This window comes from Amia ocellicauda, chromosome 10 (genome assembly GCF_036373705.1).
Source record: "Amia ocellicauda isolate fAmiCal2 chromosome 10, fAmiCal2.hap1, whole genome shotgun sequence".
Taxonomy (NCBI): Eukaryota; Metazoa; Chordata; class Actinopteri; order Amiiformes; family Amiidae; genus Amia; species Amia ocellicauda.
Window position 1 is genome coordinate 22,349 of NC_089859.1, and position 23,982 is coordinate 46,330.

Consider the following 23,982-nt stretch of genomic DNA (forward strand, 5'->3'; position numbering starts at 1 on the left):
AACATCCACACCTCACAGGTGTAAACATGCTGAATTGTTCACTTAGAAATCAGAGCTTTAGCACTAGAAAAGGCCAGAGATGAGCTTTCCTGTTTTGGAGGAAAATGGAAATCAATGGTGAAGCAAGAGCTAGAGGTCAAGGAGTGAGAGTAAGAGTAGGAAGAGGAGGATAAGGACGAGGAAGGACAGTTGTCTCAGATGAGATCAGGGCCACATTGGTTGACCATGTGCTCAACCATGGATTGAGTATGAGGGAGGCTGGGCAGAGAGTTCAGCCCATCCTGAGCCGCTACACGGTGGCATCTATCACCCGTAAATTCTGAAATGAGAACCGGAAAGTTACCTATCATCTACACTATGCTCTTTATGAATGTATACTGTAGTATACTGCAGTCTGACATATCAGTAGGCCTATGTTACTGAGTGATTGTTAGTCAAAGTTACAGTAATGTCATTTCATATCGAAAGAATATAGATTGTTAGTTTACTGTAATCAGTCATATCATATTTGTGGATCTTCTGCAGAACTGAGAGACGGTCAGGCCATGGTGGAAGACACCGGCTGTTCACACCAGAACAGGAGACCGCTATTGTGAACATGGTGGTGGCAAACAATACCATTAGACTACGAGAAATCCAGAACCCCATAATTGCTGACAACACAATATTCAATAACATTCACCAGGTGGGCTTGTCTACATTTGACTGTGTATTACAGCACAACCAAATCCAGATGAAACGGGTCTAAGGGTGCCATTTGTGCGAAACTCAGAGAGGGTTAAAGAACAGCGCTATGAATATGTGCAAGTAAGTACTATACTGTGAATTGACTATCATATCAGCACTGTATAGACACATTACAGTACTGTAATCCAGTGTATTGTGCCTCACCATATTGACTGCTCTAGGTCAATTTCACATATTGTCTTGTCTGTTTCAGAGAGTCTTGGAGCTGGATGCCGCTGCAATTCAGCACGTTTATATTTACTTTGATGAGGCTGGCTTCAACCTAGCCAAAAGATTATTTTTGGCCACCATGCCATTGTGAATGTCCCTGGACAACGTGGATGGAATATCACCATGTGTGCAGGCATCCTCCATCACCATGCCAGCCTTGGTCCCTACACCACCGCCCTTCTCATCACAGTCCTGGACACGCTACATGGCATCCTCATTCCAGCTGAGCAGAGGGGTGGACCAGAGCAGCCCAGGTATGTTGTCATCTGGGACAACTTGAGTTTCCACTGGGCTGTTCTGGTCCGCGGTTGGTTAATCGACCACCCACAATTTATTGTTCAATACCTCCCACCATATTCCCCATTCCTAAACCCAATTGAAGAGTTTTTTTCAGCATGGTGATGAAAGGTATGACCACCATCCCCTCACATGTGTGCCTCTGCTCCAGGCAATGGAGAATGCATGTGGTGAAGTTGATGTGGAGGCTTTCGGTGGCTGGATCCGTCACTCCAGAAGATTCTTTCCCTGCTGTTTAGCCACTTTCATTTTTTTATTTTTGTACAGAAAGCCCTTTATCTTACTGAATGTTTTTCCTGGTTTTCTGATGTTGGGTATGGAAAGTGTTACATACAAGTGTTCAAAAATAATGCCTTATTATGAAATAAATGACAATGGTTTTGTTACTGTATTGCATGTGTGTGTTTGTTTATATATATTTGAGTAGGTATACATTACTGTGACAATCTTTTACAACCGGCTACAGTGTAACACTGAAAATGCAAAAATAAATCCTTTATTATAGTACGGTATTTGTTAAGAAACACGTTTGATTTGAGTGACATGTCTGCGCTATACACACAAAACACTTGATAAAGTGGATCTTGGTTGAACTAATTCAGAGTAATCAGGCAGCACTGTGGAGTAGTGGTTAGGGCTCTGGACTCTTAACTGGAAGGTTGTGGATAAGTCGCCCTGGATAAGAGTGTCTGCTAAATGACAAATAATGTAATAATGTAATGTAATCAGCCGGATTCAGTTAATGCAATAATTTAATCTCCTATTGAAACTTAAAGATTGATTTAGGTTTGAGGAGCTGTAATGGCTGCATTTGGGCTACATTGTATCTGTGTTGTGTATTCGTCATACTGTAGCCAGTAATATTATTTCCTGTAGTATTGTATTGATTTATTTCACATAATATGAAGCTAGAATGAGCTAAAACTTAAAAAAAAAAATCAAATAAACCTGAAATAAATGCTTTCACTTAAATTTTGTTGTCATGTTTCTTAAGGTGAGACACTACTTTTGCTTCCATATGTCAATTTTCTGGTTCTGGGATGTTTGGCAAGTAGACCTTCCATGCTTTCACAATGTATAAATCCATCGCCAATAATATACATCTTTTATTTGTATATTTTTTATCCCAAGTCATCAATTGCACTTGGCATAAATGTGGCTCTTGATAGCATTTTTCATGTAGAAGTTCAGCCACTGATTTTGAAACTCTCCCTATTGAATCACATGCCATTCAAAAGCTTGTTTTGCAAGGCATATCATTAGCTAGTTCATCTATGGTCATTTCACTTGTAGGCATTGTGCTTTGTGTTGAACTAAATACAAGTGAAACCCGAGCATACAAAAAATCCTATTACAAGTGCATTGTTTTATAAGTTGTATATCAATAGTCAATGAATTCATGTGACATAAATGGCCATATTTATGGAAAATACATTTGAAATGCATTAAGATGTTTTTATCTGCCTTTTCCCAAAATGACCTCTTTCTCATGGGCCAAATAGTTTTCCTCTGTGTTCAAAGTAGGTGCAGTTACATTATTCCACACACTGGTTCTTAGGACTGATAGTCAGACGTGTCAGAGGCTTCTTTAAATATATTGTGTCAGTCTGAATTGAAGTGGCATTTTATCTAATCTAATGCAAGTTGATAAATGGAATAGTGTGGCAGAGAGAGAGAAGAGGGGAAGGAGAGGGACTGGAGGGGGCATATACTTCTCTCTCTCAGATGGGGGTGCACCACACTATAGAGCGGGAGCACAGCAGGACGGTTACTCTGGCCAAGAAGGTGGGGGACAGTGTGGTGCTGGACAGGATTGGTGAGACGGACACTATCTGTGTGTGTGAGACTCACTCACATCTTCTCTCTCTCTCTCCCTCCCCACTGCAGCGCTCATGTGTATGAACTCTCTCTCTCTGTCTCTCAGGGCAGGCGTGTGACACGGCACAGGAGACTGATACAGTGGTGATGCAGGAGGGACCGGGCCAGCGGGGAGAGTTTGCTGCTGGAGCTGACAGGGGGAGGTCAGAGAGTGGGGAGCCCAGGAGGGAGACCCCGTTACACGGCGTCTGAGCTGCCGAGGGGACACTCCAGCCCAGGTGAGAGGGGCGTTAGAGAGGAGGGTGTTTTGGTAGACTGCAGTCAGTATCTGGAGATTGTATGATGTGTGTGTGCTGTAGTAACCCCCTCTTAGCTGAGTGTCCGTGTCCAGTCAGGCAGGCAGTGTGTCTAGACTGCAGTAACCCGTTTCTCTCTGCCGTCTGTGCCATCTGTGCCGGCGCTCAGGAGAATGCGCTGGAGACGCCGCCTCGCCCTGCTGCCCCGCACCTCTCTCTGTCTGAGACAGGAGGAGCCTCACTATCTGTCCGTCCTCTCGCCTCTGATCACAGGCCAACGTTCTGTAGAGTCAGACAGTGTGTGTCTGGAGTGAGTCAGTGAGTTAGTAAGTAAGACGGAACCATACTACTCTTATTTCAGTGGGACATTTTATTTAATTTTGTTGTGCACAGCATCAGTTATAAACACATATGTTGAAGCAATGTGTTTTCTGTGTCTGTGTATAAGGCCCTACTGTAATACATGTGTACAGTATATGTGTTCCCTCTTTTCAATCTACAGACAATGTAACTAAAGTGTCCGGTGTCTTCTTGCTTATACAAAAAAATCTAATAAAGTTATCTTGTTTTGAAACTCAAAAACATAAGAACATAAGAACATAAGAAAGTTTACAAATGAGAGGAGGCCATTCGACCCATCGTGCTTGTTTGGTGTGCATTAATAACTGATTGATCCAAGGATCCTATCCAGTCTGTTTTTGAATGTTCCCAAACTATCAGCTTCTACCACATCGCTGAGGAGTTTGTTCAGATTGTGACGCCTCTCTGTGTGAAGAAGTGTCTCCTGTTTTCTGTCTTGAATGCCTTGAAGCCCAATTTCCATTTTTGTCCCCGGGTGCGTTTGTCCCTGCTGATCTGGAAAAGCTCCTCTGGTTTGATGTGGTTGATGCCTTTCATGATTTTGAAGACTTGGATCAAGTCCCTACGTAGTCTCCTCCGTTCCAGGGTGAAAAGGGTCAGGTCCTTCAGTCTCTCAGTAGGACATTCCCTTCAGACCTGGAATAAGTCTGGTTGCTCTGGTCTGGTCTGAACTGCCTCTAGAGCAGCGATATCTTTCTTGAAGTGTGGAGCCCAGAACTGTCCACAGTATCCAGATGAGGTCTAACTAGTGCATTGTACAGTCTTAACATTACTGCCCTTGTTTTAAATTCTACACTTTTGACAATATACCCTAACATTCGGTTTGCCTTTTTTATTGCTTCCCCACATTGTTTGGATGGAGAAAGTGAGGAATCCACAAAGACTCCTAGGTCTTTCTCATGTGTTACTTCATCTAGATCTGTACCTCCCATAGTGTAATTATAGTGGACATTTTTGTTACCTGCATGTATTACCTTGCACTTGTCCACATTGAATTTCATTTGCCAGGTGTCAGCCCATAACTGAATATTATCTAAGTCCCTCTGAATAGCCTGTGCTCCCAAGATTGTATCTGCTGAGCCACCTATTTTAGTATCATCTGCAAATTTGACAAGTTTGCTAACTATCCCAGAGTCCAGATCATTAATATAGATTAGAAAAACCAAAGGCCCTAGTACTGATCCCTGTGGAACTCCACTAACAACCTCACTCCAGTTAGAAGCAACTCCTCTAATCAACACCCTGTTCAGCATGTTCAAAAATTCTAATAAATTAGTAAGACATGATCTGCCTCGTCTAAACCCATGTTGACTATCTCCAAGAATATGGTTTTCATTAAGATGCTCCTCTATTTTCTGTCTAATAATTTTCTCCAACATTTTACAGGTGATGCAGGTGAGACTGATTGGTCTGTAATTTCCTGGCTCAGTTTTGTCCCCTTTCTTGTGGATTGGTATGACATTTGCTGTCTTCCAGTCAGTGGGCACATCACCTGTTCTAAGTGTCATTTGGAATAATTGTGTTAGCGGCCTATAAATAATTTCCCTCATTTCTTTAAGTACTGTTGGAAATATCCCATCTGGCCCAGGTGATTTGTTTGTTTTTAATTCTGCTAGTCACTTTAGTACCTCCTCCTCATTTATCCTGATCTCTCTTAGGGTTTGACTGGACTGATTGTCAACCTGTGGCATGTCATCTGTTTTTTCTTTTGTAAAAACCTCTGTGAAATACTCATTTAGAACATTTGCCACATCTTGTTCGTTTTCCAAGATACCTCCATTTTTGCCCTTTATCTGTTTCACTTCCTCCTTTATTGACCACTTGCTGTTGTAATATTGAAAAAAGCTCTTTGCATTGGTTTTAGCTCCAAGAGCTATGTTTCTTTCTATTTCCCTCTTTGCTTTCCTGATCCCTTTCTTAAGATCTCTTTGCAGCTCAACATATTCTATGTATTTTGTTTCGTCACCATCCCTTTTGTATGCGCTATACAACATTTTCTTTCTCTTGATATTTTTTTGCATACCTCTATTAAACCATTTTGGCCAGTGTTTTTTGGTCCTCAATTTGCTAAGTTTTGGTACAAATTGCTCCTGAGCCTCAAGTAGTATATTCTTAAAATATACCCATCCATTTTCAACTAACTCTGTATCCAGTGTGCTCCAGTCTACCTCTTCTAAGTGCTGCCTCATACCTTCAAGCTTTGCTTTTCTAAAATTGTAGACCATTGTTATAGACTTGTACCTTGTTTTTTGAAAGAATGCCTCAAAGCTAACCATATTGTGATCACAATTTGCCATTGGTTCTCTAACTACTGTCCCCCTGACTCTATCTTGGTCATTTGAAAAGATCAAGTCAATACATGCACTCTCTCTGGTTGGTTCCCTGACAAATTGAGTTAGAAAGCAGTCATTTACCATCTCAACAATTTCTATTTCTGCTTCTGTAGTCCCCACTGGGCTTTCCCAGTCTAAGTTTGGGAAATTGAAATCCCCCATTATAACAGCCACATCCTTGCTACATGCAGTCCTGAATACACTGTACAATGTAACATCTTTCTGAATATCTGAGTTTGGTGGCCTGTAACACACTCCTACCGCTAATCCTCCAGATCTCCAATGAGAGCCGCGAGTCCCGCAAAAAGGTCCCGGATCCGCTCGGAGACAAAATCTCCCGGCGACAGCGCAGAATTGCGCATGTGCAACTTTATGCAAATTAGCAGCGAGCGCAGTGATGGAGTTCGGCGACAACCAATGGGAGGCAGATGTGCTCTGCATATTGAAGTGCCTTCTCTTTTCTAATCGCTAGTTTAAAAAAAGATCCGCCCCTGGTGAGCGGGCAGTGTGCACGTAGGGTTACCCGTTTTCCTCCCTGAAGGTTCTTATGATCGAGGTGACGGTGAAGCGACTCAAGTTTGGCTGTACTCGTTGCCCAGCCTCCCTCATAGTCATACCATGGACAAGGACATGGTCTTCCCTCACCTCTTCCTCCACTCCCTACTGCTCTTCCTCCTCCTCCACCTCCTCTCCCTACTCCTCCTCTTCCTACTCCTCCTCCACCTCCTACTCTTCCTCTTGCTTCACCTCTTCCTCCACTCCCTACTGCTCCTCCTCCTCCTCCACCTTTTCCTCCTCCTCATACCTCCTCCACCTCCTACTCTTCCTCTTCCTTCACCTCTTCCTCCACTCCCTACTGCTCTTCCTCCTCCTCCTTCACCTCCTACTCCTCCTCCACTCCCTACTGCTCTTCTTCTTCCTCTTCCTCTTCCTCCTCTTCCTCTTCCTTCATGTCTCTCTGCATCCATTGTTCCAAAACTGAATGAACTGACTTGGGCCCTTTTATCTATCTATTGAAGGTTCTGATTGGTGTGTGATCAATTTTGACTCTTAGTGATTCCACCTGGGTAATTGTGTGCTAATTGTGCTCAAGCTGTGGTGACTTGAGTGAACAATATTGAATGCTAGTGCTTTCTAAATGACTGCATGGTGTAGGCAATGAGAAATGAAGGGATTTGTGTGTAGAGTTTTGCAGTGACAGTTCAACAAATCTGACTCATGTGTCAAAACAGGGGAATAGTGTTGGATATGGGTGTGCTTTTTGATAAAAGGCGTTATGGTTTTGAAATTTTAGTTCAAAAGCCTGGTTATGGTGTTTAAACAAACGAGAAAAACTGTAAGTGCTGTGCCAAGCTGAAAGCTGGTTAGGACAACTGTGTGAAGAGTTTTGAAAAGTGACCTAAGTATTGAGAAATTGGCCACTAGTGACTGCACAAAATCCTCCCTTACAAATGGAAATCAAATTTTGTTCTGAAAGTTCTTCCCAACACTGTTGCAGAAGTGTTGCACTTGTAGGTTGCTTTTTCTTTCTCCCTTCTGTCCACTTCATCCCATGTTTTGGGTCATTATCTTGCTGTAGGATGAACCCCTGACCAACTAGGTGTACACCAGAGGGTACTGCATGGTGCTGCACAATGCTGTGGTCGCTGTTTTTCTTCAGGGTGCCACTCACTCTGTGCAAGTCTCTGAATTTGGATCCAGGAAAAGAGCCCCAGAGCATCACCTCCTCCATGTTTGACAGTTGGAGGAGGAACCGTCCTTTTGATACTCGATGGCATACAAAAACCCTGCGTGATGAAATGAAGATTTCACATTTTGATTCATCGGTCCACAAGACCTTCTTGTCCACTAGCGGTGTTTTTTCTTATTTTGCCATCTTTGCAATGGCTTTCTTACTGCCACTTGACCTGTCAAACCTGAAGCTTGAAGTCTTCTCTTCATAGCTGGATTTCATGCAGTTTGGCTCATTCTCCCATTACAATGTTTTCTGCCATTATTAACAGAAATGGTAATGAATAATTAGCTTTCAATTGTTTTGATATCTCTGTTATTTCAGGTAAAATAAATAACAGTAGGGAAAATGAGTAAAGAGAGAGAGAGAGACAGATAGGAGTGTTTTGGAGAGCTGGAGGCCAGTTGTGGTGTGTAGTCCACAGTCACACACACAGTTCAGACACAGTGAGGTCGCCTGATTGTATTAAATGCGAGATGGCAGGGAAAACTGATTTTGCTCTTTTGCTCCGGTCTCCTTCAGGTGGTGCTGTTGACTCAGGTGGACGCAGCCTGTCCGCTGGCTAAGGAAAATCTCCGCAAGGTGTACACCAGCATTTACATCAAACAACAGGTAGGCTTGGATGGCGGCTGCTGGAAATATACGTCTCGCTCTCACACAGCCGGCAGACATCAGAGGACAGGGCAAAACGCACCACCTCATCTGAGCTGAGTGGCCAGTGTGAGAGACCGAATAATACTCGATCTTTAGGGATTAAAGCAGGGTGGTCAATCATTTTTTGTCAAGGTATAGTCAAGGTCCAGACTCCGGAGGGAAAGAATCACACCTCCACGTGTCCCTTTCCGACACACACACACAGTCTGTGAAATAATCATATACCCTGCTGGTTATATTTACTACATTTATTTGACAGAGTACACAAATAAGACATTTCAATACATGTAAATATAAGTATTAAAGTGCTTTTAGACCTCTTTTAATTGTTTTAGTTTGTTAAGGATTATTGTAGGCATATAGATAAACATTATGGAAACTTTCAAGCATTTCATGTCTTATTAGATTCAAGTCTTTAACATTCCCCTTTGTCCCACTGTGCACTGCACAACATTAATGTTGTAAAATGAGGGCAAAGACGATTGAGCAATTCAGGGCGGGGGGGAGAGATTTTGACACTTGGAGACCTGAAATGCACGATTCTGAGTCATTTCGAAGTCAGATAACAGCTCTAAATCTCCATGAAATCAGGCAGATTTGGAATCAGACATATCTGCTTCACAACCACACATCACCAGCGAAAGATCTCACATCAGCCGGCATTGTGCAGCGAACTGGATGCGGTTCTGGTGATGGGCAATCACAGATCTGTCTTGGAGGAGCTCTGTAATAATTGAAACTGGTGAGGATGCACAACTCTCGATTAGAAATGTGCGTCTTCATTGGAAATCAGCCGTTTTCGCCGCTGATGCAGGAGTTTCCAGGTGAACACAAGCTATGGCACCATGGCCCTCCCCCCATTAAAGTATCAGTGAAGTCGGAAAATGACAGGCTTTCTGTGCTGTTATTTTTATTTTATTGAATGAAATGAATGGACGGTACTACATATATAATGATCAATAATCACGTTATTCTCTATTAGGATTGAACTGCATTTCTGTCTGTGTGACCAAGGTCACAGTCTCTGTCTTAGTCTGGTTGTAGATACCTAGAAGAACAGTCTGATCAGAACCAGTTTTCACCAGGGATTTGGGCTTGATACATCATACATCCCCCCTCTTATTAAACATTATGTATGCCTTCATTTCCCCTGCTTTAGCCATATATGTGTCTTCCTGAGCAGAAACCGAACTTCCACTCATCCCGGACAAACATGGGCCTGAGATGCATCTCTCCGGTCTGGTCTGCACATTGTAGCTTCTCTAAGACTGTTCTTGCCTCTGGAACACCTCTGCTGCGGACTGCTATAGTGATTTATTCCAAAGAATTGTGGATGAAAGCAGAAAAGATGCACTAAACCAATAGTGAAGCTATTAATAAAGTTAAATTATGATGCTGATGGTCACTGAGGCACAAATATTGCAGATTTACGATATCCGTGTCTTTGAGGACTGCTGAAATGTTTAATTTGAGTCGGGGTACATGTTATTATAGCCCCTGTTTCCTGTTCAATTAGTGTGAAATGTCAGGAAAATAATTAAACCAAAAGCATTGGATCTAACATTTGTTTTCTTGTATGAAACTCTGGTGTACGCGTGTATACAGTCGTTCTCTTCAGTATTCATACACTATTTTCCAAAAGTAATTTAACATTGTATGAAGTGTAAGTTCTCCGTTTCATTACACATGACAGTAACGTCTCTTAAGTGTGTTGAACACTATTTTCCTAATGCAATTAGAGGGTGTACATACTTCCAACTACAACTCTGCACATAACTTACTGTTGGCATTATCTTATAGTGCCAAGAGGGCAAAGTGCAGGCATCTCTGCAGGCTTGGACAGTGAGGGGTCTTCTTCAGCCCTCCAGGAAGGCAACTCCAGTGCCTCTCATGAAGGGAAAATAAACTGTAGATTCAATTATGAAACCATATAGACCTATTGGTGAATGAGGTCCTAAAAAAATATGAGCAGAACACAACATGACATTCAGACAAATATTTAAAAAAACTGAAGGGAATTGCTGCCCGTCTCCCCAAAGCTCCTGTCACTCGATGAAGTATACATGGCATTGCTGTCAAACTCCCAGTGCCATTTGGACTTTAATGTGCACCAGTGTGGCATGAGATCTGGTTGTCTGGCTTTTCAGATCTCCCCTCAGCTCCTCACAAAGGTCAAACACTGCAACTCTATGGAGAGAGATTACTGTCAAAAACACTTGAATCTGTAAAAACAGTTTGTACTTGTAAATACAGATACAGATCACAAAAAGTTACACATTAACATTGTGCTAAATAAAAACAAACATGTAGTAGTACATACAGTTGTTATGGAAACTGGAACTTTATGTGGCAATTCCCAGACACAAAACATACATACACCGCCATAACATCATGACCACTGACAGTGAAGTGAATAACACTGATAATCTCGTTATCATGGCACCTGTCAGTGGGTGGGATATATTAGGCAGCAAGTGAACATTTTGTCCTCAAAGATGATGTGTTAGAAGCAGGAAAAATGGGCAGAGCTTAAGGATCTGAGCGACTTTGACAAGGGTCAAATTGTGATGGCTAGACGACTGGGTCAGAGCATCTCCACAACTGCAGCTCTTGTGGGGTGTTCCCGGTCTGCAGTGGTCAGTACCTATCAAAAGTGGTCCAAGGAAGGAAAAGCGGTGAACCGGTCATGGGCAGCCAAGGCTCATTGATGTACGTGGGGAGCGAAGGCTGGCCCGTGTGGTCTGATCCAACAGACGAGCTACTGTAGCTCAAATTGCTGAAAAAGTGAATGCTGGTTCTGATAGAAAGGTGTCAGAACACACAGTGCATCGCAGTTTGTTGTGTATGGGGCTGCGTAGCCGCAGACCAGTCAGGGTGCCCATGCTGACCCCTGTCCACTGCCGAAAGCGCCTACAATGGGCACGTGAGCATCAGAACTGGACCACGGAGCAATGGAAGAAGGTGGCCTGGTCTGATGAATCACGAGTTCAAGGTGTTGACTTGGCCTCCAAATTCCCCAGATCTCAATCCAATCGAGCATCTGTGGGATGTGCTGGACAAACAAGTCCGATCCATGGAGGCCCCACCTCGCAACTTACAGGACTTAAAGGATCTGCTGCTAACGTCTTGGTGCCAGATACCACAGCACACCTTCATTGGTCTAGTGGAGTCCATGCCTCGATGGGTCAGGGCTGTTTTGGCGGCAAAAGGGGGACCTACACAATATTAGGTAGTCATAATGTTATGGCTGATTGGTGTATATACTATATATAGTAGTTGTGTGTATGTGTGTGTAGTGTATACTGTAGCTTATACATCAAACCACTCACATGTCCAGCCAGAAAATATGCCTGGTTACTGGATACTTCTATAAGAGTGGTTTCTAAGTGTGATTTATTTCCTTTAATGTTTGTAAATATAATCATTTTATCATATTTATAATTTCATGTAGACCTTAATTTTAAAGCATAAACTGCATTAATTAGCACAGCAATGCAATATTCATGATAAAAAGACATGCCAAAGCATTTGGGGGTCAGACTGAAAATTGACTCATATGGGGTCTCACTGAGTGTGAAGTTGGGAAGCCCTGTTCTAGAAGCTTGGGACTCTTGTTGCACTATTCCTCAAAGGCAATGTCATCGAAGTAATTATCGGCGACATGCAGAAACACAGTCAAGACCACTTCCAAAAGAGTTACATCTACACTAACCTGTAGATCACTTCTCCTCACTCTAGAGACCTGCTATCATTTCCTTAAAAATAGGCAGATCCAGCTCATATTACACCAATGTGGTCACTCCTGCAAGTGTCCATCTACCTCACTACACAGGGTCAAAGGAAATTACATGGCTGGAGTCATCCTTCCTATGCTGCTGCCACTGAAGCAGTTGACATTATCCATTAAGGTCCCTCATCAGGCAGAGAGTATCACTCAAACCTCCCCTTTACCCAGCACTGCTACGCTAGTCCTGCAGTGCAGTCTCCTGTGTAAGAAGATTGAAAAAGCCATCAATGGAATTCAGTAAAAGAAAGATTTTTAATATCGATACCCTGAGAGAGAACGATCAGATGAGAGCAGATCTCACAATATCAATACCTTTGATGAGGTTTACATTGACACTCACAGTATATATGAAGTGGATACCCCTGACTATCACTTCCAAAATATAAACAGCTGTTTAACAAGTAATACAGATTAAGAAACAGGTCTCAAATTAGGTTTTTATCCGACCCCAGGTCATGAGGGTCAACCTCCAGTTAATAGCTACAGGAAATAGGCTTCATTTTGTGAATCAATAAGTCTTGTTTTACTTTGCACATAACTGATATAACTTATCATTCTTTTTAGAGTTTCTGCCATCTGCAGGATATCTGATCATAAACTGAAACACCCAGTCACGAAAACTGTAGAATATTCAAACCAAACCAGTCTGAGATTTAGCATTTTGTTTTGTTTGTTGTATACAGATCTAAACAAAGACTTTGGCCTATTTAGATAATAATGGCCTTGTGTTGCTCTTTCAATTTATTTGGTAATTGTAGTCTATATCAATAGAGAATCAGTGAAGGATTAAGTTCTCACTTGCAGGACATCCAATAACATTTGCAAGTAGCTGTACTATATGATACACATTTTTGTGTCACCAATTCTGCAAATTGGAGAATGTCTACAAATCTGAACAGATTAGATCGTGGATAGATTCTACAGTAGAAATAAACATAGTCTTAACATACTGGATTATAAGAACATAAGAACATAAAAAAGTTTACAATCGAGAGGAGGCCATTCGACCCATCGTGCTCGTTTGGTGTTCATTAACATCAAAGTGATCCAAGGATCCTATCCAGTCTATTTTTAAATGTTCCCAAACTTTCAGCTTCTACCACATCGCTGGGTAGTTTATTCCACATTGTGACAACTCTCTGTGTAAAGAAGTGTCTCTTGTTTTCCGTTTTGAATGCCTTGAAGCCCAATTTCCATTTGTGTCCCCGGGTGCGTGTGTCCCTGCTGATCTGGAAAAGCTCCTCTGGTTTGATGTGGTCGATGCCTTTCATGATTTTGAAGTCCCCACTTAGTCTCCTCTGTTCCAGGGTGAAAAGGTTCAGTTCCCTCAGTCTCTCCATGCAGGACATTCCCTTCAGACCTGGAATAAGTCTGGTTGCTCTACTCTGAACTGCCTCTAAAGCAGCGATATCCTTCTTGAAGTGTGGTGCCCAGAACTGTACATAGTATTCCAGATGAGGTCTAACTAGCGCATTGTACAGTCTTAACATTACTTCCCTTGTTTTAAATTCTACACTTTTGACAATATACCCTAACACTCTGTTTGACTTTTTTATTACTTCCCCACATTGCTTGGATGGAGAAAGTGAGGAGTCCACATAGACTCCTAGGTCTTTCTCATGCGTTACTTCATCTAGATCTGTACCTCCCATAGTGTAATTATAGTGGACATTTTTGTTACCTGCATGTATTACCTTGCACTTGTCCACATTGCATTTAATCTGCCAGGTGTCGCCCACAACTGAATATTATCTAAGTCCCTCTGAATAGCCTGTGCTCCCAAGATTGTATCTGCTGAGCCACCTATTTTAGTATCATCTGCAAATTTGACAAGTTTGCTAACTATCCCAGAGTCCAGATCATTATTATAGATTAGAAAAAGCAAAGGCCCTAGTACTGATCCCTGTGGAACTCCACTAACAACCTCACTCCAGTTAGAAGCAACTCCTCTAATCGACACCCTCTGCTTCCTATACATCAACCAGTTCATAATCCATCTACTTACATTACCCAGAATGCCTACAGCTTCCAATTTGAGGATCAGTCTTTGGTGTGGAACCTTATCAAAAGCTTATCATATCATATGCTTTCACGTGATCTACAGCTGCAGTTGCATGTTCAAAAAATTCTAATAAATTAGTAAGACATGATCTGCCTCATCTAAACCCATGTTGACTATCTCCAAGAATATGGTTTTCATTAAGATGCTCCTCTATTTTCGGTCTAATCATATTTCCAACATTTTACAGGTGATGCAGGTGAGACTGATTGGTCTGTAATTTCCTGGCTCAGTTTTGTCCCCTTTCTTGTGGATTGGCATGACATTTGCTGTCTTCCAGTCAATTGGCACATCCCCTGTTCTTAGTGTCATTTGGAATAATTGAGTTAGCGGCCTATAACTAATTTCCCTCATTTCTTTAAGTACTGTTGGAAATATCCCATCTGGCCCAGGTGATTTGTTTGTTTTTAATTCTGCTAGTCCCTTTGATTTATGTCTTTTATTTTTTTAGGTATAAAGTCTAAACCCTTCATTTAAAATTATTCTTAATTTTAAGTTATTACAGGTAGAGATGTATATAATTAAATACCACCAGATGGAGCTTTTTTAATGGAGTCTACTACAAAATATTAAATTTTTAGTAATACCTAGAAACATTTTGTTTTTTGCAGTGTATTACAAAAATCAAATTGAAAGTGTGGCATGACTTGAATACTACTGTCCATCAACGCTCGGCAAGGAACATCACAGAGCTTGAGGTTTTGTAAAGCGGAATGGTCAAATATTGCCACATCTACCCCCACCAGACTCACAGCTGCGATTACTGCCAATAAAACCACAATACAACCTTTCCCCCCTCAATAGTGTGAAGTATGTTGTGTAGATCTGTGGAAAGGCTCCTAATTTAAATGCATGAAACTTTGACGCACAGACACAGCGAAATGTGAAAAAAGTTCAAGGCGGTCTAGACTTTCTACAGGTATCATTAACAGTGTCTGTGCTGCTCGCAATATGCACACATCCTGCAGCAGTCCTGCTCTGTATTCTGGGGATAGAAACATGGAGCTCCTGTACTGTTAATACAGCGCTAATACAGAACTCAGTGATCAATACTATACACATAATGCTTAAAGAGTACATGAAAGCGAAGCCGCTCATTACTTGACAAGTCGGTGCTGTGGTGCGTGTGGGCTGGACATAAAACGGGACACATTTCCAGAAAAGCCGCTAAAAGACCGCACACTTCTTCCGGGTCTGCTCCGATCGCCCCGCCCCCTCTCCGCCTGTGAAGCGCAGCTCTGCGCCCTGATTGGATCACACGGAGCGTCTCGCTTTCAAACGCTTATGTCCGCTGAGAAAGATTGCGATTGGCTAGAGTCCTGTGGATACGTACTCTGTGCTCATTCCGACCTTCTGATTGGCTAGAGTCCTGCGGAAACGTAGATACGTATGTTCAGTTCGACCTTCAGATTGGCTAGAGTCCTGCGGAAGTGTACCTACATGTGTTCAGTTCGACCTTCTGATTGGTTATTAGAGTGGCGGGTAAAACAGTTCAGCATTGAGCCAGTTGTACACATGTCTGCGTTTAGAATGTGATGAATTAGGTAACGTTTTAACATCTATTGTTTTTATTTTAAAAGCAAGTCAGTAGCAGAGGCTGGAAATGTCGAAATTCAGCGCGAAACAGGGCAGCGGTGTGGACGAGATGACGGAGAAATGGAGGTAAGCGCGGCTCCGTGTCTCGCTGTCTAGCAGCTTTGTACGGGTCGCCGTGTGGCTCAGGCGGGTACTGTAGATCTGCGTCCGTGTGGTCAGTAGTGTACGGCGCTGAAACGACAAGCAGCGCAGTGTGTTTGACACGACTCGCTGTGTCAAGGGCCGGTACGATCCCAGTGAAACCCTGCATTAACGTAATCCTGAACCGTACGAGTAACGCCGGCGTGCGGGTGCGTTTCTGGATCAGCCGGTGGAGGGAAATGCGTGGTTTCAAGTGGTTTCCGACAACGTTCACCTAAACCCAGCATTGCAGTTGTACGTGGATTTTAGATATGTGCTGACTCATTAGTCATGTATAAATATGACACATTTAATATTTAGGATTATTCAAACAATTCACCCTTCAGTGATCTGTAAATGGAGCACTTTAACACAACCTCCTTCATAAAAGGGTTTTTCTTTTAAACCGTCTTTTGCTTCTGTTCTCTATATGAACTAGAATAAAATAACTTAAATACAGGCCGGTTTAAACTTTTAAAATCTTCTCCCTTCGATTTCTTAATTGAAGCATGCTATGCCCTTTTCTACCCTAATGTACCGCATTTTAAAGAAGTTAAAATTGTATGCAAATCCGGCTTGTGGTAAACTATAATTCAAAATGATGCATATCCAAATTAAGTACCTGAATAAAGCAGCAATTGTGATGTCTTGCCGAAATAGCACGACCTTTGGATATCCTTATCTATCTATCTATCTATCTATCAATCATATTATATGCTTTTAAATTATATATAATTGAAATTATGCTTTCCCTGCTTTGCTTCACTTACTACTATATATATATATATATATATATATATATATATATATATATATAAATATGCCCATATATAATATGCCCATATTCTTTAAATCCTCTGAACTCTATTCATTATTCATTATGTTTTTACATAGGTCTTTGACGTTGGATCCTGAGGGGATGGAGGTCTATCAGAGGTATGTGACATTGCACAGGTTTAATTTGCTCCACTAAAGACTAATTTGTTCACTTGTTTTAGTTGGTGAATCCTTGCTGAGCTATTATATTTGGACTAAGTATTTGAATGTATGACTAGGGGTGGGAATAAATTCCACACTACATAGCCATTTGAGATGTTTCTGTATGTATTGTAAAGGTTGTTGCATGTATAGACAGTACACCTTCTGTTCTAACTAATCTGATCCATTTTGTATTATTCTATTTTTTAGCAATACTTCTCAAAGTCTGAATAGAACTATGACACTTGATCATTACTTTGTGAATTGGGTTACAATTTTAATATCAGCTCCGTTCAGTTGACTTTGCACTTGTGATGCAAATGCAGTGAAGATGTGAATCAAAATGACTTACTGTGCAGTCATTGATTTACAGATGTGGTCTACCAGCATCATTTCTTGGTTGCATGTAAAAAGGAGCTATTGAACCTCAGTATTGTTATACCGTATCAGAGCTTTGCTGAGCCGGAGTGCAGATTTACTTCCCAATCAAAAATCAAGCCTGGGTCAGACCTGGTGTGAGAAGTTGCCACTACATTAGTAATTAATGGATACTAGTAAGACTGAGGTTGATTTTTCTTTATTGCCAAAACAACATGCAACAAAAAACATGTCCTTTGTGCTGAAAATCTGGTTGTGTCTGGGCTTTTTTTTCTTTTGTGACTTGTTATCAGGTAACACTTGCACATTTTAAATAAATGTTCATTGTTAATGTTCAAGTCACAGTGGGTTAAAACATGAGGACGTAGCCTTCTAATGTATCTTTGGCACAGGAGCCCTATTGTGGCAGTTAAACTGACGCTGGTCTTTTCACTTCAATTCACAGCCCTAATAAAGTACTGGCTAAATGTGCAGTGTCAACAATTGAAAATACTGAATATGAAAGCTATATCTATATTTTGGGTATTTAAACGTATTGTAATGGCAACCAAACTTAAAAAGTGGAGACTGGTATAGTTTTAGTTATAAATTGTTTAAAAATGTTTGAGAAAATCCATTAGGAATAGAGCATTGCTTGATTTTCTGTACATTTTTTATAATTTTAGATGTGTCAAAGAAGCCAAAGGTGAAGCCAGGAATGGAAACCTGAGAAAATCTCTGGAATTGTTCAACTTGGCATATAAAATTCATCCCAGTGAGAAACTGAAAGGCAGAATCAAGAAGATTGAAGAAGCCATAGAAGAGCTGGAGCGACAGGGGTCCGAGAGCGAAGATGATGAGTTTGTCAATGTGAATAACTGTGGACTGATGGTTTTCAAGGATCTTCATGACAAACTATATGATCACCAGAAAGAAGGAGTCGCTTTCCTGTATGGCTTACACAAAGCTAACAAAATTGGGGGAATTTTAGCTGATGATATGGGCCTGGGGAAAACAATCCAAATCATTGCTTTTCTTTCAGGAATGTATGATGCAGAGTGTATCCAGCACACTCTACTTGTCATGCCCACAACCCTGATTAGCAACTGGACCAGAGAGTTTGCCAAGTGGACACCAGGGATGAGAGTCAAAGAGTTTTATGGCACAAGCAAAACAGAGCGCAACAGGAACTTGGAGAAAGTTCAGAGAAGGTCTGGTGTCATCATCACCACATACCAAATGCTCATCAATAACTGGCAGCTGCTCTCCAGTTTCAATGACCAGGAATTTACATGGGATTATGTTATCCTGGATGAGGCTCATAAGATCAAAACCTCTTCAACCAAGACTGCCAAAAGTGCCCACGCCATACCTGCCAAGCATCGTATTCTCCTCACTGGCACCCCAGTGCAGAATAATCTCCGTGAAATGTGGGCACTGTTTGATTTTGCATGCCAAGGTTCTCTCCTTGGTACGTCCAAAACCTTTAAATCCGAGTATGAAAATCCCATCATTCGGGCAAGAGAGAAAGACGCAACCCCCGGTGAAAAAGCACTTGGTCTCAAGATTTCTGAAAATCTGATGGCAATCATTAACCCTTATTTTCTAAGGAGAACAAAGCACGACATTCAGACTAAAAAGCAGGGTTTAAAAGTGGATGATGGGAATGATCTGAATTCGGAAGACAAGGAGACCAGAAATCCCAGTGGCGGTGCTGAGATGCCATCACTTACAAGGAAGAATGACTTGATTGTGTGGACATACCTTAGCCCAGTTCAGGAGGATATCTACAAGCAGTTCATATCTCTGGACCACATCAAGGAGCTTCTCATGACAACGCGTTCACCTCTAGCTGAACTCAATGTCTTGAAGAAGCTGTGTGACCATCCAAGACTTCTGTCTTCCAGAGCAATGGCCCAGTTAGGTCTTGAAGAGGAAACTGGCTCCCATACAGAAGAAAATGAACAATATTCTGCTGCTGTCAAGTTTGATCATGTATCTGATGAATCGCTTATATCGGAATCCGGCAAGCTGACATTCCTTGTTGTTCTTCTCGAAAGGCTTCACGAAGAAGGCAATCGCACGCTGGTGTTCTCCCAGTCAAGGAAAATGTTGGACATTATCGAAAGGGTTTTAATGAACCGGGGTTTCAAGATCATAAGAATTGATGGTACTGTAACACACCTAGCTGAACGAGAGAAGCGTATTGCACGCTTTCAGACCAGTAAAGAATTCTCTGTCTTTCTGCTTACTACACAGGTCGGAGGAGTGGGAATCACTCTGACCTCTGCCAACAGAGTTGTGATCTTTGACCCTAGCTGGAATCCAGCAACTGATGCTCAAGCTGTGGACAGGGCCTACAGAATTGGTCAAAAAGAAAATGTTGTGATATATAGGCTGATTACCTGTGGCACGGTGGAGGAAAAGATCTATAGACGGCAGGTCTTCAAAGATTCTTTGATCAGGCAGACCACCGGAGACAAAAAGAATCCATTCAGGTATTTTAGTCAGCAGGAGCTGAAAGAACTCTTCAAACTGGAAGACACTCGATCGTCCTCAACACAACTTCAGCTTCAGTCACTACATTCAAATCAAAGACGCACAGATCCCGAGCTGGACAATCATATTGAATACCTTCATTCCATGGAAATGTTTGGGATCTCCGATCATGACCTTATGTTTTCACATGATGCACCAGGAAGTGACGAGGACCCTGGAGACCAGGAGTCTCAACATTACATTGCCAATAGAGTGCAGAAAGCTCATGAACTGATGAAAGCTGAATCTGAACTGCACAATCAGCTTGCAGAGAACATGCAGACCAGTACAGAACCTGCATGGCTTCACAACCCAGATCCTCCAAAGAGGATAACTGAGAAGAAGCCAGTCAAGAAAGACTCCTGTTTTCCTACAGTTGGCGCAGGTGATTATGATTCTGCTTCACCAACAACTGTAGACCTCACTGAAACTGGGTCTGAGCCTGAAGATGACATCCACAACATAAGCACCAAAATAATAAATCTTGCACTAGATATTAGTGTCGAAGAGACTGGAGAGGTTGCTATTGAACATGTCCAAAATGAGAATGACTATGAAGAGGACTCTCAAAATGGCTGTCCTTTTGATGTTTCTTTAGAAGCCAAACCAGACGCAGTTGATTCTTCTGAATCGGGAGAACCTCCAGTTGTAATGCCATCATGGCAGGCCAAGGATAAATGCCTGGTTGTTGATAGTGATGACCATGTAAACGTGCAAGATGTTACATCTCCTGTCCCTCAAGATAAATATTTAAAGAAGGTCAGGCCCCAAAACATTGAGGCAACTCCAGAATTTTACAGTTTGCCGTTTAACCCTGAAACTTCTAGTAAAAAGGAAAGATCTTTGCTAGTCCATTCACTCATCAATCCAAGACTGTCCAGTCTCCAAAAATCGACCACCGAACACGATAGCTATTATGAAGATGCAAATTCAAAACTCAGTGCTGAATCTCCATCTCTCCAGTGCGATTTCAATCTGCAGCTAGAAGACAGTGCCGAGGAAAACGTTGCAGAGGAAGAGAATGGTACCAGTGAAGAAGACCCAAGCCTCCACCTGCAGATGGAGACGAGCTCAAGCACTGAGAAAGAGCCGTCTCCGGTGAAGTCTGTAGGCGAACGAGCTGGAGTCAGTAATACTGACGAATCTCCAGAAAACAATCTGACTGATTCCGACGATGAAGGGGAGGTCTCCTTCATTTCTACACGTAAGAAAAAGAAAGCCCTGGTCATTTGTGACAGTGAAGATGAGCAAGAAGATAGCCATGGTGAGCAGCAGAACTCAATGAGTGGCTCTCCATACACATCCTTCAAAGGCATTGGATCCTCCACTCCAAAGGGGATCAGATCTGTGAGCTCCTTTGTTTCTGTGACACCCAATAGGAAAAGTTTTGGTGGAAACACATCTGTGGCATCCAGGAGATCATTTGTGGAGTCCGTATTAGACGATGTGGAAGATATGGATGAGGACGTGGAAACTGAGGAGGATGAGCAGTCAGTGTCTTCCGAGGACAAGGCTGAAGAGGCAGAACCTACTGATGAGTCTGTTGAAGAAGAACCTAAAGGTGAGATCTTAAACTCAGAGGTTGAAGAGGGGGAAGCAAGTGAATATCTTGGCACAGATTCATCTGCAATGGAAGAGAGTGCCCTGGACCAATCAACAGGTGACACTGAACTAACATCCAATGAAAAAATGGACTTGTGCACCAAGAATGAGTTGATCCTTTCCAATGAGGACACTGCTACCATGGGCTTAAATTGTGAATCTTCTGTACCAGATGTGTATGACAATTTAGTCAAAACGGGGAAAGAGTATTTTGCACAAGGGAATCCTAAAGAAGCTCTAAAATGTTTTTTGCAGGCACTTGACATTAAAAATGGAGATCCTGAAATTCAGTTAATGACAATACAGTTGTATCGTCAAATCAGTCAGTGATCAAAGTGCAACTTAATTTAATTATTTGAAATGTTTTTTTCTATTTGAGAATTAAACCAAATGTCTTGCTTTATTTAAATCCATTCAAAGATTTAGAAATCTTGGTTCAATTTTTTTTTTTTTTTTTCCTCTCTGTGCACCACATATTTTGGGGTTTAGAGTTGTATATGATTAGGTATTGTTTTGAGAATTCTACATAGTATTCAAACTTTCGTTGTGTTTATAATGTCTATATATACACACTGTGTAAAACTTCTCCAGTATAAAAAATAATAATAAAAAAATGTATCTGCAGTAATAAATACACATTGCATTTTAATCTTGAGTATGATTTGGTCTGTATGAAACCAAAGTCTTTGTCCCAGTGTTTAAATATGTTGGTGTCTCTCCCATTAAAGATTTGCAGGTTGATATGGGAGCTATAGCTGTAGCTTTGAATTGAAGGGGTGAAAGACTAAGAAAAGAACCCCTGTGTTGGCTTGAAATGAATGGTGCGTAAGTATTCTGTTACTGGTATGTGTACATGATCCACTATAGATATTCTCGTTGATATTGGTGCTATGTATAGCACATCTGTACAAGACTGTTTAATTGGCAATGTACAGACCCATGCCATGATTATATTGAATACAAAGCTGTTAAATGCTTATTGTTTTTTGCTCTTGCAAAACCACAACTTTTTCTATTATAATGCTTCATGGGGTGTTTTGTTTTTTGGGTTGTTGGCGTTTGCCGGGATTTCCCAAACTCAAGGGACTGTAAGTGGTCCGCTATTGTTGAAACCACAAGGTAGCAAATACCAACTGAAAATATCTTTCCAGTTACCTTAACAGGCAATATTCAGGTTCTCCTTTAATGCCAGTAGGGTGTTAATGGAAGGAGACATAACGAATTCAATGGCAGCATGATGATGTCACCTCATCAGAATATTAGGTGAAGGGTTTTAATGTGTGCCTAATTTAACCCCTAATTTAACCGGCCAGTGTTGGAGCCATCTGCATCTGAAATGGGCTGAAGATATTTCTATAATGAAGCTGAAGTGTCTTCTATAATGTTTCTTTGGTTGATCTTTAAATGTAATTTTGTTGCCTTGGTGTTTATAAATTCAAATTCAAAGGAGCTTTATTTGCATGACTAGTTTATATACACTGTGCACTGCTGTAGTTTCTGTGAGTGAATAGAAAAGAGAATCATGTGAATTCATATTATGGCCACAGGAGGGTGCAGGTGTTTAAGCTGCGATAGCTGGGCAAGGGATGAAGTTCTTCTTACCTGCAGCTTTCAGCTCTTATTCGCTAGCGTTACCCCAAGTAGCTTCCTTGTGTCATCTGGCAAATGGTCCTGTTCCAAGTGGCTTGGCATTTCCTTATTCTCTGTACATTGCTTTGCATTCAATTGTCCGATAGATTGCTTTTAGTTTTTGTCATTATTGTGGAGTAGTGGTCAGGGCTCTGCACTCTGGAGTGGAGGGTTGTGGGCTCAATCCAGTGGGGGACACTGCTGTTGTATCCTTGAGCAAGGCACTGTACCTAGATTGCTCCAGTAAATGCCCAGCTGTATAAATGGGTAAAATGTAAAAATAAGTAATGTGATATCTTATCTTATAACAATTGTAAGTCACCCTGTATAAGGGTGTCTGCTAAGAAATTGAGTAATAATTTAAAACGTGAATATTACATACAGTTACGAGAGCAGAACTTGAACTGAAGACAAAATTTGTTTGGATACCATTCCAGTGTCCACTTAACACTTCATCTACACACCGTCTCTCAGGTATTCGTGGGGAGGGTGTATGTGGAGTTTGACATATAAACATGCATCTGAAACGTTTACCTAGGTCATTAGTGATGGAGCCTCTCTCTATTACACTGCAAATGCAACCATGCCTTCTACCCGCTCCGTGTGATGACTGAAAAATAATCTGGTAAAGACTGAACTTGTATACATTTAGGAGGAGATATTTGTATGGGTGGCTGAGGATAGATTTAGATTTGTTCCGAGTGCTTTAAGCCAATCATGCCATATTGACAGTACTGCCAACCATGAATGTGCTTTACAATAACTTATAACAAGCTTGCCATCTCACAGTTGCTGATATTACTTGACTAATTATTTTGAACAGCAGTTGTCTTTTGTAGAACCCGTCTCTGAAATAACTGGAAAAGTCG

General features: G+C 41.6%; 1 protein-coding gene across 1 annotated transcript; it reads left to right on the forward strand.

Annotated features, from left to right (window-relative positions):
- The first annotated feature begins 15,761 nt into the window (after positions 1–15,761).
- Positions 15,762–22,133, forward strand: ercc6l (excision repair cross-complementation group 6-like). The gene is made up of 3 exons (XM_066714643.1): positions 15,762–15,955; positions 16,904–16,945; positions 18,031–22,133. Exons 1-3 carry the CDS (start codon positions 15,897–15,899, stop codon positions 21,812–21,814), a joined length of 3,885 nt encoding a protein of 1,294 aa, XP_066570740.1. The 5' UTR covers positions 15,762–15,896; the 3' UTR covers positions 21,815–22,133.
- Positions 22,134–23,982: the final 1,849 nt, after the last annotated feature.